The 16,990-nt window shown below is 42.9% G+C and overlaps 1 protein-coding gene across 3 annotated transcripts in view; it reads right to left on the bottom strand.

Moving 5' to 3' along the window:
• FBXL20 (F-box and leucine rich repeat protein 20) overlaps nt 1–16,990 on the bottom strand; it is a 499,717-nt gene that overhangs the window by 304,364 nt on the left and 178,363 nt on the right. For all 3 annotated transcript variants that reach the window (XM_040331680.1, XM_040331681.1, XM_040331682.1), the window contains exon 8: nt 7,981–8,107. In XM_040331680.1, coding sequence (XP_040187614.1) covers nt 7,981–8,107 — 127 coding nt within the window. The remainder of the gene's footprint in view (nt 1–7,980; nt 8,108–16,990) is intronic.

Here is a 16,990-nt window from a genome sequence, read left to right as displayed (position 1 = left end):
TTTCCAGGTCATCCCCAAAGAGGCATTCGCCATGGAGGGGGAAACTGGCCATAAGTTTTTTGCATGGAGCTTCTGCTGGCAAAGCTTTAATAAAAGAACTCTGCGCATATGCACCAGCTGGCTCAATGCTTGCCTAGCAGAATCTCTCATGGCAATCTATTGTAAAACATAAAGCCTTAGGTAAATTCTCCCACATTTGGCTTGTTCCGGAGGTAAATCCTCTAGCTCCTGTTTTACCTGTTGCTTTGATAACCTGGCACACAATGAGTGCTGCTACAGCAGGTTGGGGTAACTGAACCTGCCAAAGAGAAATGTGGATCCCCCCCCCCAATTTCTTGTCCGATAGATCTTTAACACGCTTGTGCATTATCCACCGGGCAGGTCAGGTTTTTATTTCTACAAGAAATAGCTGCATCTACCGAAGGCAGGCTCCATTTCTTGGAAAAACCTTCTCCTCCATAGGATACATATCAAACTTCTTAAGGAGGTGAGAAATGCTTGTCTGCATGCATTAACTCTTCTAGGAACGGGTGAACTGGGAAAGAGCTGCACCCTGCTGAGATCTTTAATGACCCAGGGAGGAGACAGGTCATTCAGTTAACTCCAAGGAGCGGAACGCACCGTTTTTAGCATCGCATTGCACCTGGGATTTCAGAATCTGCCGACGCAGAGAAAGGCTCCTCTGATCTCCCTGATCCAACCGACTCCTCATCCTCTGCAGGTGAAGCATCGACCACAGGAGATCTGTCTCGCCATTTGTCCTCTTGTGGATTTAGCGATTAATGTGCGATTCTACTTTCTAAATCGCCTAGGGCTACTGCCAAAGTGTCTTCAGTGACATATGTAGGCCCAGACCTCACCGGGGAGGCCGCTATTCCTGATAGCGGCAATGGCTCATCCTGTACAGTGCGTCAGCTGAAACCGGTGAGGAAGGTACTGAGCCAGTATTGCTAGAGCCTTCTTTCTCAAGTGGCAATGCCATTTTTTTTTATTTATACATACTGTTTAAGCAAAGCCGAGGTACCTCAGAGCATATACTTCTGTGCTTAGTTTAGCAATCTACATAAAGTATGCAACTTCAAAACACAGTTTCAATGCCCGAGTGTCTCTCCTGGTGTGTACCAGCCCAACTACATGAGTCTCACGTGTCCCCCTGTAGTGCTGCTGTATCTATTCAAGGAGAAAGGCCTGCTGGCATCTGTAGCGTCTTCATGGCATTTGAATTGGCGCCATTTTCGTGTGCACACCCCCACTCCAATCGACCCCGGCAATGGCGGTGATCGTATAGGTACGTTTTTCTCTCCCCTGTCCCTTCAAGCCGTTAGGTAGAAGCCCTTAGCTTAGCATAGTAAATGGTGTTTAAACCTGTGTAGTTTGTTCCCCATTACCAACCTCTCTGCCACCTGTGTGTTCTGAGAGGGGGAGGGGAGGGGAAGGGAGGAGATGCTGAAGCCAGGCTTTGCAGCAGGGAAATTTGTTTAGCTGACATAACACACGTGGTGAGTTTACAATTTTACTCCCTCAAGTGGCGGCATTTAGAGATGACACTTCACTTAAAATATAGGAAAGGTCCTTAAAATATTTTTTTTTTAGGACTCTGACCTCTTACCTTATCACGCTACAGGCTTCTGCTGAGATCAGACAGTACCAATCTTCGCCCCTCACGGCGGGCATTGTATGCCAACCTTCAGGGATATGGGTTCCTATTTAAAGGATACCTCTCCCCTGGGCCTTGTAAAAGACTCTGACCAGGACTTTTAGCGAAGTAGTGAAAGTGCTGGACCTCAGAGCCCAGTCCCTCCAAAGAGAGACATTATAGGCGACGCCTCATGCATGAGGCCCGGATCCCATCCAGTTTTGACCTACTTTAGGAGTCTTGGGTGGGTCCGGAAGCATAGGATCTTTTACCCCCAGAGGGTCTCTTTGGCAGAGTTTTCCCTTTAGCATCCCATCGTGTCCAACACCTTTAGACACCGACAGAAAAAAACTGAGGTGCTTCCCTGATGGGAGGGGTTATATGGAGGGGAACCGACTTCTAATGGTTGTGCCAGTGTCCAATCACCGCTGGTGACCCTTAACCCATTATGTAATGAATGGCTCTGTGTCCCGTGGTGTACGATAAATAAAAACAGTTTTTTCAAGATTTGAATCTCCCCCACCTTAGTGAGGCGGACAGAATAGAATTATATAGCCCAATAACGCTAGAGGAGCTTCAACGGGTTGCCAATGAGATGGCGGGGCAGAAATCACCGGGTCCAGATGGGCTCCCAGTGGAGATATATCGGCACTACAAGAAGGTATTGCTTCCCAAATTGCTGAGAGTACTAAACCAGTCGGTGTCAAAGGGAACGGCTCCTCCCAACAATGATGGAGTCTACCACAATTACTATACACAAGGAGGGTAAAGATCCACTTGATACCGCCTCATATACACCCATCGCCCTATTAAATGCTGTTATGAAAATACTGACAAAGGCCCTGGCGGCTAGGCTGAATAAGGTAATACCGAGACTTATCCACCCCGACCAATCGGAATTTATACCTGGAAGAACTACTAGCACAAACATAAGGTGAGTATACCTGAATCTCCAGGTCCCAATGGTTGAGGGAGGAGAGAGGGCTATTCTTTCTTTGGACGCCACCAAGGCCTTTGACAGCCCAACTCGAGCCGGGTTTTATTAAATGGGTAAAAATGCTTTATAAAAAGACACCAGAGTAAAAGTAAACAATGAATACTCTGATAAATTCCGACTAGGCAGGGGTATGAGACAGGGGTGCCTCCTGTCACCACTCCTCTTCGCCATTGCAATAGAAACCTCTGGCTATTGCTCTTCAGTCCTCTCCCCAGGTGAGGGTGTTTGGGAGGGCTGAACTGGAGGAAAAAGTTGCATTATACGCAGATGATCTCTTGCTGTTTCGGGGTGACACACAAGACTCTTCGGAAAGCTATAGACCTCATCAATAAGTTTGGCCAAATTTATGGACTCAAGATAAACTGGGGAAAAATCTAGTCTTCTTCCAGTGGATCCTCTGGGGGGGCCCCCCTACCAGGAGAGGTGGCCCAGATACAGGTGGTGAATAAATTCAAATATTTGGGTATAATCATAGCCAGGGACCCCCAACAGTATATAGCAGACAAATAGTCCCGTTGCTAGCGAAATTTAGAGGGAAAATAAAAAAGTGTGGAAATGCTTACCAATATCCGTGGCAGGTCGCTGCAACTTAATCAAAATTATTTGGATGCCGCAGCTCCTCTATGTATTACATAACCCCCCCAATTTGGTTATACAAATGTGGTTCCAGAAAATAGACACTGTGTTTAAGGAACTGACTTGGAAGTGTGGTCTGACGAGGATTCGGTTAAGTACTCTGCAACTACAGAAACAGGAGGGAGGAGTAGCGCTCCCACACCCCTTTAGCGGCACAACTCCAGTATATGGGGGGGTGTAACTTAGAAGGGGGAGAGACAGGGAGGAAGTTGTTGTTACAAAACACTCCACACGACTCAATAGTTGAAGCCCTTGTGGCAAGATCTTTCCCCCCCCCCGGGACTCCCCACTCTGAGCCTCATGATGAGAGTATGGGACACAGCGAAGGCCATACTGAATTATAGAGGTCTCACAAAGTATACCCCTTTGTGGGAGAATAGTAAACTGGGAGAACTGCAAAAGATAGAGTAGTGAGGGAATGGGCAAGATGTGGAATAAAATGTGTTACCCAGCTATATCAAGACAGCATCTTGAAAAGTTTTTAGCAACTCCGAGACCAATTCGCATTGCCAAATAAATCCTTTTTTTTAGGTACTTACAGGTTAGGCACGCAGAGGAACAGTCTAGAATGGACCACAATTACAGTACTTCAAAATATAACCAATGCTGAAATAGGGAAAGGCTTAATCTCGAAAATATACCCACACTTAAAGCGGGGTTCCAGTCACGTTTTTGTTTTTTGCCATTTAAATATTATGTTGCTAAAGTTCCCATCAAAGTGCATAAAACATACCGCATCGCTGTTTAAATTAATAAAAAACTTGCCTCCACTGCTCTGCAGGACGATGTGGCCGTTTCCATCTCCTGTGTGGACAATTGAAGCCCAGCACATTTTTTTTTACTCTGCCCGGCTTGTGCATGCTGGGTGAGCTTTACATCTCGCGTGTGCGCATTAAAGAGCCGCTCGTAGCAGCGATTGTTTGTGCCATTGTCATAACAACGGGCGGCGGAACGCCCCGCCCCGTTGTTATGACAATGAAGGTAACAGAATCCCCACACCTCTCTCTCTCTCGTCCCCGCAGATGAATGAAAAGTAAGGGCTTTGTGCCCTTATTAAACATGGCGCTGTAAACAGCGCCTGGACTGTCCTTAGGAGCGCACAGACTCCTGGGAAATTATGACACTACATTCCCAGGAGTCTGTGCGGCGTAGGCTAGAGAGGAGAACTACCGCGGTGCAGGAAGAAGGCAGATTAGGAATTCTGCCTAGCAACACCGCTTTTAAGGCATGTAAAACATTTGTATTTATTTTTACTTGGTTAAATTACATTTTTTTACAGCTTGTGATGTATAGTTTGATTTGAGGGTGGAGCTCCGCTTTAAATAAAGCAAGAATGTGAGGGGTAGAGGTCCCCAAGCATAAGGGAAACTGGCAAAAAGATGTGGGTGACATCTCTGAAATACAGTGGAATAGAATTTTGGAACTTGCCCCACTGGTGTCAGTGTCCCCCTCTCAGAGGATGTCACATCGGTTTCCATTATATAGAACCTACTATACCCCTTGTAAACTTTTTCAGTATGGATGTAGGCTGGATGGAAGCGGGTCCTAGGTGTGGGGATATAGAGCGAGACATGCTCCACATGTTTTGGAGATGCCCCAAGCTGTTCCGCTACTGAACGGAGGCGACAGGAACCATTGATCGGGTGTTTGAAACGTCCACAGAGCTAGAAGCAAAGTACGGTCTCCTCGGATTAGTGGGGAACCAGGGAACACCCAGGTCACAGTTCTGAGATGCCTATTTCAGGCAAGAAAGCTGATCGCCCTGAGATGGCAGTCGGTTTCACCCCCGTCCAGTAGAGAATGGGTAAATAGCATGAACGCGACAATCCTTAAAGAAAAATTGGTTTATTTAAAGCCAGGGGCCTTAAAAAAATACAACATCTGGAAACCCTGGTGGGAAGCAAGAGGGATCAACATCTTAATACTATTAGAATAGAAAAGCACTCAAAAGACGAGAGGTGTCTTAACAGAACACAGATTAGGATAAAGGAGAGTGAATCAGATTGGATGAGTGAGCGAAAAGAAGTTGATGAGAGGGAGTAATGAGTGTGAAGGATTGAAGACTCAATTGGAACATTAGACTGCTTCATGACCCTAACCCACACCCACCTCTCACCAATGACTAACACTTTTGTAATCCTTGTTTTTTACAGTGGTGGGAGTCGGGAGGGGGTCAATGTGGGGATGACTGTCTAGATATATTTTGTAAAAATAAGGAGGAAAAACCTTAATAAAGAAATAGTAAAAAAGTAACAAAAAATTAATCTGTAAGAAATTAAAGCTGAACACCGGGCTAAATAAATATTGTCTATACACAAGAGGCACGTGCATTCTGTCTTGAATCATGATGTAATTTGTGCAATTCTTCCAGATATCTACCGTAATCCAACATGAACAACTCTTGTATTTTGACTCTGTGCAAGAACTTCCTATATTACTGCTGCTCTCTCATTAAGCAGCGTGACTGGTCTTGTATCTACCCATCTGTAGCTTTCTGCAGGCAGCCTGTACTGCAGGGGTGTCCAAACTGCAGCCCAAGACAGCTATGAATGCGGCCCAAATACAAAATCATACTTTCGCCTCTCAAACACCCCTTGGACCAGGAGGAAGTTATACAATGAGGCTATAACTAGCTGGGGCAGAGCCAATCACTTGTATTACACTCCGATTACATTCCAGTTCCAAGTAATTAGCTCTGCCCCCGACTAGTTATGGGTTGGTAATGCAGTAGCGACAATGTATTACATCCTCGCGGTCAGGTCGCAATGGTTACCTATTGTTTACTATATAAAACTAGGAACTGGTCACTCAGCTTTCTACCCGTGGGTTAGTGGCGCAACACATAGGGTGAAGCCAAGTGACATCACTTCTGGTCCAGAGCGGAAAACCAGAAGTATTTATTCTCAATGCAGGTAATGAGTCTTAGACTCAAGTATAGAACTAGTGCATTTTTTTTGCGGTTGGTGTATTTTAAACATTTAACTATTAAAAAGTACTATGAGGCCTCCTCTGCTTTCCTTTGTGCGTTGCTTAAAAAATAAGTGGTGAGTCTAATGCCATTCATTTAAAGGGGATCTGCTGCTATTCAAAAAGTATTTTTTATACCATTGCTCCTGAGAGCCCGGTGGATGAATTGAGTAATCAATGTCCTGTTCATTTGCAAAAGGTGCAGGATCCTGGTGAACGGCATTCCTATTGGTTGTGGAGCAGTATGATTTATGGTGGAGCACAAAATTAAAGACTGATCTTCACGTGATGAATAGATGTATAATCACTTTGGACTCTTATTGATTTAATACATTTTAGAATATATCCACTTTGGGACTGATTGTAGTATCCAAGCTTAATTTGATTAGCTTATATTTCTGTCAATATAAGAAACTATGGATTTAAAAAAAAAAAAATATTTATGTGCTTAGGCGATTATTTGGTTCACAATATTGAGTAGCGCAACACTGCTTATTACCGTTTATCCTTTTTGTGTTAGTATATTTTGAGACAATTCCTCTTCTTCCAAGGAAGAAGAATTCAACCAGGAAGGTCAAAAGGTTGGACACCCCTGCTGTAGAGGACGATCTGCTGAGTCCTTCCCACAACTCTGTTCTTTGCAGGAGCTATGTGCAGCATAGTGAGGATGTCACCATTACATATATAAGGCATTATCTGGGTACGCAAAAGAATTGGTGCACGCACAATGATATTCGGCGGGTAGGGGGCATGTTTCATTTTTTTTTTTTCATGTTTCAGTTCGTCCCCGCGCCGAACGAACTGCGCGGCCGCCGTCCCTAAAATATCCCAGTGTGCATTGCTCCAAATGACGTCGCAATGACGTCATTGGTTTCGACGTCCAGCCCCATTCACAGACGACTTACGCAAACGACGTAAATTTTTTAATTTGCGACACGGGAACGACGGCCATGCTTAACATTGGCTGCGCCTCATAGACCCAGGGGAAACTTTACGCCGGGAAAAGCCGAACGTAAACGTCGTAACTTTACTGCGTCGGCCGCGCGTACGTTCGTGAATTCACGTATCTAGCTAATTTGCATACTCAACGCTGAAATCGACGGAAGCGCCACCTAGCGGGCCAAAAAAACATTGCAGCTTAGATCCGACGGCGTAAGAGACTTACGTCTATCGGATCTAATGAATATCTATGCGTAACTGATTCTAAGAATCAGTCGCATAGATACGACGGCGCTACGCAGAGATACGACGGTGTATCTGGAGATGCGCCGTCGTATCTCTTTTGAGAATCTGGGCCAATGAATTTAAAGCCTTTGCGGCTATTGAGGAGATTTAAATAAAAGTTTACCAAAAGTGCACCATGTTCAGTTTCAACACAGGGATGGCATTTTTTTTAAGAACAAATAAATATGAGGTATAAATCCGGGAAAATGTTATATGTTAGTTATACTGTGGTGTCTTCAATGACTTGTACCTGTAACTTGAATTTTATTACATTGACAGATCATGCCTGTCTTTCTATTGTATTCCCTCCCTTTTTTTTTTTAATTCAATAAAAATATTGGAAAAGAACAAATAAATAAAGCCCTGTAATCTTCTAGATGGCTACAGTTCAGCTTTATTCTACAAAACAGTAAACATGTGAAATAATAATAGACATTTATATACTGGTTAGATATGCAGCTCATAACACTTATTTCTATTAGTCTTGAATCAGTTGCAGGGTACAATAAATCTGGCATACCTGAGTGCAGCCCTTGAGGGACAGGCACCGCAGACCCCCGCAGCCCTTTACCAGAGCCTGGATCCCGTCCTTGCTGATCTGATCACACCATGAGATGTTCAGTTGCTCCAGGAGGGTGCAGCCCTCACTATCATACACAGAGAAGGGATGTTGATTAGAAACCCTTCCATTTATCAGAAACACACACATTCCGGCTATTGTTTGTAGGGCATTTGTCAAAAAAAAGGTCCGAAACTTGCAATGTAATTCTGAGTCGATTTACTTAACTTACAAATACTAACAGATGTATTCTTTTTAAGAAAACCCACAATAAAAGAAATACAAAAGCTGGACCTCCATCTGAAAATGCCTTTTGACTGGATCTCTCTGGTTTCAATACATTTAAATCACACGCAGCCAGAAAATTCAGAACATCTGATCTGTGTACTTGTTCTATCTCAGCGACTCAAACTAGTGAAGGACTTAATCAGCAGAATAACTGGGTAACTAGCATTATCAGAGGCCCTTCATGGTAGCCTACAGTGAGGGAAAAAAGTATTTGATCCCCTGCTGATTTTGTAAGTTTGCCAACTGACAAAGAAACGATCAGTCTATAGATTTAATGGTAGGTTTATTTTAGCAGTGAGAGAGACAGAATAACAAAAAAAAATATCCAGAAAAACGCATTTAAAAAAAGTTATAAATTGATTTGCATTTGAATGAGTGAAATACGTATTTGTTCCCTAGCAATCAGCAAGATTTCTGGCTACCAGGTGTCTTCTATACAGTCAATGAGCTGAGATTAACGAGTACTCTCAAAGAGTGCTCCTAATCTCAGCTTGTTACCTGAATAAGCCCTGGTTCACATTGATGCTACTTTGAAATTGCGCTACTTCACTTGAAGTAGCGCAATTTCAAAGTAGCAAGGTCAGCGCGATTTCAGGTGCTACTTGATAGATATGTGTGGCTTCATTGGATTGGATTAAATGCTTACAGAGCAACGAATGCGAGTTGTGAAACTCGCGTCTAAGCGCTTACCAACAAGCTGGGGGTATCCAGTTCCCAGGACCAAAGAGAAGAGACTAGGACATCTAAGTAAAAGAGGGGAACAAGCAAGAAGTAAACAGAAATATAAAAAGAAGGAGGGGAGGGGAGGGGGGGCAGGACACAAGGAGCCTATCCCTACTCCCTGACCATGGACCGCAGCCTGGGATTAAGGCAGCGTCCTGCTAAGAGCTTGGATGGCCAAGTGTCTATCCGTAGGCTTTTGAAAAAAGCAGTGTTTTCAAGCCTTTACGGAAGGCCATCAAGGAGGAGGATGCTCGGAGCTGATGAGGGAGCTGGTTCCAAAGAGAATTCCCTGGTGTTTGGAGCCTGCGGTTCCAAATAAGTGAAAAATGGTGACAAATTCAAAAAAATGTGAATAAGATGATATAAAATAAACGTTTGAAACCAATATTATATGAATGTAAAAGTCCCAAGTAGTGAAGTGGTTAATAATTTGAAAAAAGAAGGGAGGTGCACTGAAAAAATCTTCTTCCACCAAAAAGGGACACCCAGGTAGTGAGATGTAGTCTCCTTACAAAATCCACTGACCGCTATATCAGCGGTCAGTAAGGCACAGGGATGATTATAGTCTTCCCAATCAGACTTTCTCCGGCAGGTGAATGGAAAGGGCAGATCCTCAGCAACAGTCCCCAACACATGGAATAATATGGCTCATATATATTGGAAAAATTAACAAAAACACTCCATAGTGAAGTACTGCAAAGATTGTGGATTTAATAAAGGATGGGTTGCACTTACAGTTAAGATGAATTAAAACGGCATGGGATAGACAGAAAGTGGTGTTTTGATCCGATCCAGTTCTGTCAGCTGGTCTCCGTGTGTGTGTGTGTGTGTGTATCTCCTCGTGAGCGTGATGACGTTCCACGCAAAATCCGGCCGTTCCTACGCACGTTTCGTCGTAAATGACATCGTCGGGGATAGGCCAATGATGCGTGCGTCATCACACAGGCCTTATATAGTACCATGACACCATCTTAACTGGTTGCAATAACGAAGGGCAGAGGAAAGAACATAGAACACACAGGAAGCGTCTGGATAGATGGACGCTAATGGTAGATGGAATTAAAAGCAGATGACTGCCATCTTGTGGTGAAAAAAGAGAAGAATCACACAACATTAGGAGCCAGCATTAGGAAATGGAGGAAGAACGCCGCATTATACATATTAATAAAAAAAAAAATATATATATATATATATATATATATATATATATATAAATTATATATAATATAAAATCCCAATATATATGAACAAATCCAACCAACACATATATATATATATATATATATATATATATATATATATATATATATATATATATATATATATATATATATATATATATATATATATATATATATATATATATATAATATATATATATATATATATATATATATATATATATATATATATATATATATATATTATAAAATCCCAATATATATGAACAAATCCAACCAACAATGAACTTACATTCTCAATATAAGTTATAAAAGCTATGAAAATTCCCTTTTAGGTTTAGTCAAATAAAGAAATTAGATAAAAAATAAAATAAAATTAAATATTACAATCATATGATTAACATTTACAATTTAAAACAGTGGGGAGGAGCTAAGTATTACTGAGAAAACAATTGATATCCCACTCTACGTTTAACCCAAAAGGGACAAAACTCTTCATATTAAAAATCCACTGAGTTTCTGACCTGGATATGGAACGCACTTTATTCGTACCCCTCCATGGTGCATTTAACTTTTCAATGGGAAGAAAGAGGTTCCCATTAATCTGTTTATTATGGTATTTCGCATAATGCTTTGACAGATTATGTTTGGGAAAACCTTGTCTGATGTTGCCAACATGTTCTTCCAATCTAACATGCATGGCTCGCTTAGTGCGTCCAATATATTGTTTGGAGCAAGGGCACTGTAGAAGATATACAACATGATCGCTAGTGCATGTAATAAACAAATCAATGTTATATGTCCTGTTGGTCTGAGTAGACTGGAAGGGTAAAAGTTTACGTCCTTGAAAATAATTAATTTTACAGATGTTACATTTCCGACATGGGAAAAACCCCTTCATATCCTGAAAAAAGTGCACAGTTTTAGGGGGATCAATCACATTCGGTGCAACTTTAAGGCGTAATGGGGGTACCCCTCTAAAGCCAGTGATCATCGCAAAATTGAATTTTTGTTCCATATTAACCTTAGAAGCTCTAATGCCACTCAACAACTGATTTCTATCAAGTTCACTAACTTGTTGGATAGTGTCATCTAGAAAACCTTGATTTGAATACGAGGGCTTGCTCATAATAATCACTTATTGATGTACAATTACGTCTAATTCTCTGAAGCTGGCCCTTAGGCACATTGGGAATGGTGGCAACTATTAAGAGGGATGTAGGCATTACGGTCTGTCTCCTTAAAATAAGTGGTGGTTTTAACCACACCATCCTGGACTGAAATGTTCAAATCCAGGAAGTGGATCTCGGACTCGCTTGCCTCATGCGTTAAAGTAATACCTCCATCATTGGTATTCAATCTGGTAAGGAAATCCTCCAGAGGTGGGAGATCCCCCTCCCATATTAACAGAACATCATTGATGTATCTTTTCCAGAGCCTCAATTCTCTGGGGGGGTTAGTATTTATTACATCTCTCTCCCAAAAGGCCATAAAAACGTTGGCTAGGCTCGGGGGAAATTTAGCCCCCATAGCCACGCCGCGTGTCTGTAAATAGAAATTGTTTCCAAACCAAAAATAGTTGTGACTAGTGGCAAAGATTAATAAAATAATTATAAAATCTTTCTGAATCACCGACAGAGTAGTATCCTGTTGTAAGTAAACCCGAACGGCTTCCAAACCATGATCGTGCGAAATGATCGTGTAAAGAGAATTTACATCAGCTGTGGCGAAAATGAAACCTTCCCTCCAAACACAATCAGCCAACAGGTTGATCACTTGTGTCGTGTCACGTAAATAAGAGGGGGTAGTGACAACCAAAGGTTGTAAAAATTCATCTATATACCTGCCCAGGCGTGACGTCACTGAGTCCAATCCACTAATGATTGGACGTCCTGGTGGAATGGTAGGATTTTTATGCACCTTTGGCAGGTAATAGATGACGGGGATCCTGGGTGCAGATGGTACTATGTAAGCTGTCTCCTTTTTATTTAAGACGCCAAGAGAATATCCCTCATTAATCAAAGTCTTAAGTTCTTTTTTGTATTTGACTGTAGGGTTAATCGCCAATCGACTATAGGTGGCGGTGTCCGACAATAGCCTGTCCATTTCAGCTAGGTAATCGGTCTTATTTAATATTACGACACCGCCAACTTTGTCGGCCGGACGAATAACTATGTCATTACGTGCACATATTTGTTTTAGTTGGTCTGAAACTCTGCATTACTCTTTACTCTAGGGATTTTGAGGTCCACAATATCCTTCAAAACCAATTCCTTGAAAGTTTGGATGGAAGGAGCAGTAAAACCGGGTGGATTAAATACGGACGCATTGGAGAGTTTAGTGTGTTTAGTAGAAACTAAATTATTGGTCAGCAATGTCGGCCGGATAACAGGTAAAGACTCTGTTTGAACAACAGGCTGAACTGTGGTTAGATTCCTTATACCTGAGGGGTTGAGCATAAAGTGTCTCTTGATGCTTAATTTTCGAATAAAATTGTGAGCATCCATGAATGTCTCGAACTTGTTTAGGGTACGGGGAGGCGCAAATTTAAGGCCATAACTTAAAATAGACTGTTCTCCTGTTAACTGGGCAGAACTTAAGTTGAACACCCCGCTAATGTTCACTGCTGTCTTCTCTTTTTTATTAATATGTATAATGCGGCGTTCTTCCTCCATTTCCTAATGCTGGCTCCTAATTCTGTGTGATTCTTCTCTTTTTTTCACCACAAGATGGCAGTCATCTGCTTTTAATTCCATCTACCATTAGCGTCCATCTATCCAGAGGCTTCCTGTGTGTTCTATGTGCTTTCCTCTGCCCTTAGTTATTGCAACCAGTTAAGATGGTGTCCTGGTACTATAGAAGGCCTGTGTGATGACGCACGCATCATTGGCCTATCCCCGACGATGTCATTTATGACGAAACGTGCATAGGAACGGCCGGATTTTGCGTGGAACGTCATCACGCTCACGAGGAGATACACACACGGAGACCAGCTGACAGGACTGGATCGGATCAAATCGCCACTGTCTATCCCTTGCCGTTTTAATTCATCTTAACTGTAAGTGCAACCCATCCTTTATTAAATCCGCAATCTTTGCAGTACTTCACTATGGAGTGTTTTTGTTAATTTTTCCAATATATATGAGCCATATTATTCCATGTGTTGGGGACTGTTGCTGAGGATCTGCCCTTTCCATTCACCTGCCGGAGAAAGTCTGATTGGGAAGACTATAATCATCCCTGTGCCTTACTGACCGCTGATATAGCGGTCAGTGGATTCGGTAAGGAGACTACATCTCACTACCTGGGTGTCCCTTTTTGGTGGAAGAAGATTTTTTCAGTGCACCTCCCTTCTTTTTTCAAATTATTAACCACTTTACTACTTGGGACTTTTACATTGATATAATATTGGTTTCAAATGTTTATTTTAAATCATCTTATTAACATTTTTTTGAATTTGTCACTATTTTTCACTTATTTGGTTATTATCACTCAATATTTTTAGCGCTGTACCTTTTTTGTATTTTATGTCTTTTTTACTTTGGGTATCTTGAGTAATAGGTACTGGCGGCTTCTTTAATTAGGTTAATATATATTTATTCACGTGTTAGCGCAGTGTTTTTTCCCTAGGGAAAGAATCTCTTATATAATTGCAGATGATAGTTGGCTGATTTTATGCAATATTTTGCGTGAGGTACGAAGCTTAGTCCAGCATCAAAAATTATAACCAGATTTTTTACCTGCTTAGCTGGAGTTGGGGTAGGACCGAAAGAGGATGGGCAGGCAGGTAGGAAGGTAGAATTGGCGTGTGGGACGATCAGCAAAAGCTCAGTTTTGACGGCATTAAGAGAGAGAGAGAGAGAGAGAGAGAGAGAGAGAGAGAGAGAGAGACTTGTAAAGCGTTAAGGCCTAGCCTGTTTGTGTCCATCCATTGTTGGATGTTAAATAGTCCCTTATTCAGCTGGTCAGGTATATTAGGTCCACTTGCAAGGTCTGCCAAGATCTGCATGTCATCCGCGTAGATCTGGCAGCCTAGACCATAGCTGGTAATGAGGTCAGCAAGTGGGCGCATATAGCAGTTTAAGAATAATGCACAGATGTCTATTAAAGTCGCACCTGAAATCTGCAAAAGTAGTGCAGTAATTACTTTTACAAAATCATGCGGCACCAAAAAAATCAGTGTCGCACCGATTGGGACAGTGCCATTGCCTCCAATAGGCCGTGACTTGTCATGCGATTTGATCTCTCAAATCGCATTACAAATCACTCCAATGTTTACATAGGCTAAAAGACACCTGTCCACAAAAGAAAACAATTAATTTGATTTCAATCTCTCCACCATGGGCAAGACCAAAGCTGTCCAGGGACATCAGGTACAAGATTGTAGACCTACACAAGGCTGCAATGGACTACAAAACCTTTGCCAAGCAGCTTGGTGAGAGGGTGACAACAGTTGGTGCGATTATTCACAAACAGAAGAAACACAAAATAACAATCTCCCTCGGTCTGGGGCTCCATGCAAGATCTCACCTCGTGGAGTTTCAATGATCATGGGAACGGTGGGGAATCAGCCCAGAACTACACGGGAGAATCTTGTCAATGATCTCAAGGCAGCTGTGACTATAGTCACCAAGTAAACAATTGATAACACACTACTCTGTAAAGGACTGAAATCCTGCAGCGCCCACAAGGTCCCCCTGCTCAAGAAAGCACATTTACAGGCCCGTCTGAAGTTTGCTAATGAACATCTGAATGATTTAGAGAAGTGGGTGAAAGTGTTGTGGTCATATTAAACCAACATCAAGCTCTTTGGCATCACCTCAACTGGCTGAGTTTGGAGGAGAAGGAATTCTGCCTATGACCCCAAGAACACCATCAAGCAGGGAGGTGGAAACATTATGCTTTGAGGGCGTTTTTCTGCAAAAGGGCCAGGACAACTTCAAAAAGGGACAATGGACAGGGCCATGTACCATCAAATCTTGGGCGAGAACCTCCTTCCCCTAACCAAGGCATTGAAAATGGGTTGTGGATGGGTATTCCAGCATGACAATGACCCAAACCACACAGCCAAGGCAACAAAGGAGTGGCTCAAGAAGAAGCACATTAAGGTCCTGGAGTGGCCTAGCCAGTCTCCAGACCTTAATCACATAGAAAATTTGTGGAGGGAGCTAAAGGTTCGAGTTACCAAACGTCAGCCTTGAAACCTTAAAAGAGAAGTATGGGTGTCCTTTTTTTGCTTAATCCTAATCCTTATGAGCTGCTGATATCTACAGATCTTTTCCTCTCCTCTGAGAAGTGCCCCGTTTCTAGCAAAACAAGAGTGTCTGCTAGTTCCTGAGACTTCACACACAGAGCTGCTCTCCCCCTCCCTTCTCCTTCCTCCTCTCCCCTCCCTGTTGCAGACAGAACGATCCAAGCACACTTTCAGGAAAGCGGCAGACTTCAGTGGAGTGTAGAAGTCACTGGCAGTGCTCGGTATATTTTATTCTACTCTCCTGGTGAATTTATAATACAAAGAATAAATTTTTAAAGTAAAATCCAGCACTGGCTTTTGTCAGCATTGCCTACATGGTGAGGGTAGGGATGAAATCAGTGGCAGTGGTGGGAATAGGGATGACATCAGTCCACTGCCACTGATGTCATCCCTATCTTCACCACCACCGTTACTGATGTCATCCCTATCAAGGCCACTAATGTCATCCCTATCAAGGCCACTAATGTCATCCCTATCAAGGCCACTAATGTCATCCCTATCAAGGCCACTAATGTCATCCCTATCAAGGCCACTAATGTCATCCCTATCAAGGCCACTAATGTCATCCCTATCAAGGCCACCACCATTACGGATGTCATTCCTATCCCCGCCACTGATGTCATCCCTATCCTCACCACCACCGTTACTGATGCCATCCCTATCCTCACCACCACTGTTACTGATCCAATTTCTATCCCCACCAATGATGGCATCCCTAACCCCACCACCATTACTGATGTCGTTCCTATCTTCACCACCACCGTTACTGATGTCATGCCTATTCCCACCACTGATGTCATCCCTATACTCACAACTACTGTTACTGGTCTCATCCTTATCCTCACCACTGATGTCACCCTTATCCCCACCACTGATGCCATCCCTATCCCCACCACTATTACTGATGTCATTCCTATCCCCACCACCACCGTTACTGATGTCATCCCTATCCCTACCACTGATGTCATCCCTATCCCCACCACCACCATTACTGATCTCATCCCTATCCCCACCACCACCACTGTACAATAAAGGAGACGCTGGGGACATATCCAGGTCTAAACAGGGATATTTCACTTTAGATGACAATGAGTTGTCAATTTCCATCTCCCCTGCAGACCTGCTATGTACTTTATATACACATAGCATTGTGTACATTTCAGAGAACAGACACAGGAAAAAAGGTTACTATGCTCCTAATCATGTCTCCTCTTCTGAAATAACACAGTGACTGTTCATTGCTGGACATGAGCCCCCTCCCCCCATTGGCTGGAGGAGAAGCCGACAGACTTGGAAAGCCTCTGAGTAAGGAGGGGGGTAATTCGGAGGACCCAGGAAGAAATATCAAAGCCCAGGGGAGAGGTGTTAGAATCTTGAAGAGGAGAGCTTGCAGAAAACAGCCAGAGAAAGATGAGGACACTTCACTGCTTTTGTCATGCTGCTTCCCGGGTTTTAGCTGGGGACATGCTGCCATGGAAACAGACACCTGAAGAACGTGCACACTGTAGATAGCAGCCTGGGTATG

Source organism: Rana temporaria, chromosome 12 (assembly GCF_905171775.1).
Source record: "Rana temporaria chromosome 12, aRanTem1.1, whole genome shotgun sequence".
Classification (NCBI taxonomy): Eukaryota; Metazoa; Chordata; class Amphibia; order Anura; family Ranidae; genus Rana; species Rana temporaria.
This window is presented reverse-complemented; position numbering and strand designations above follow the sequence as displayed.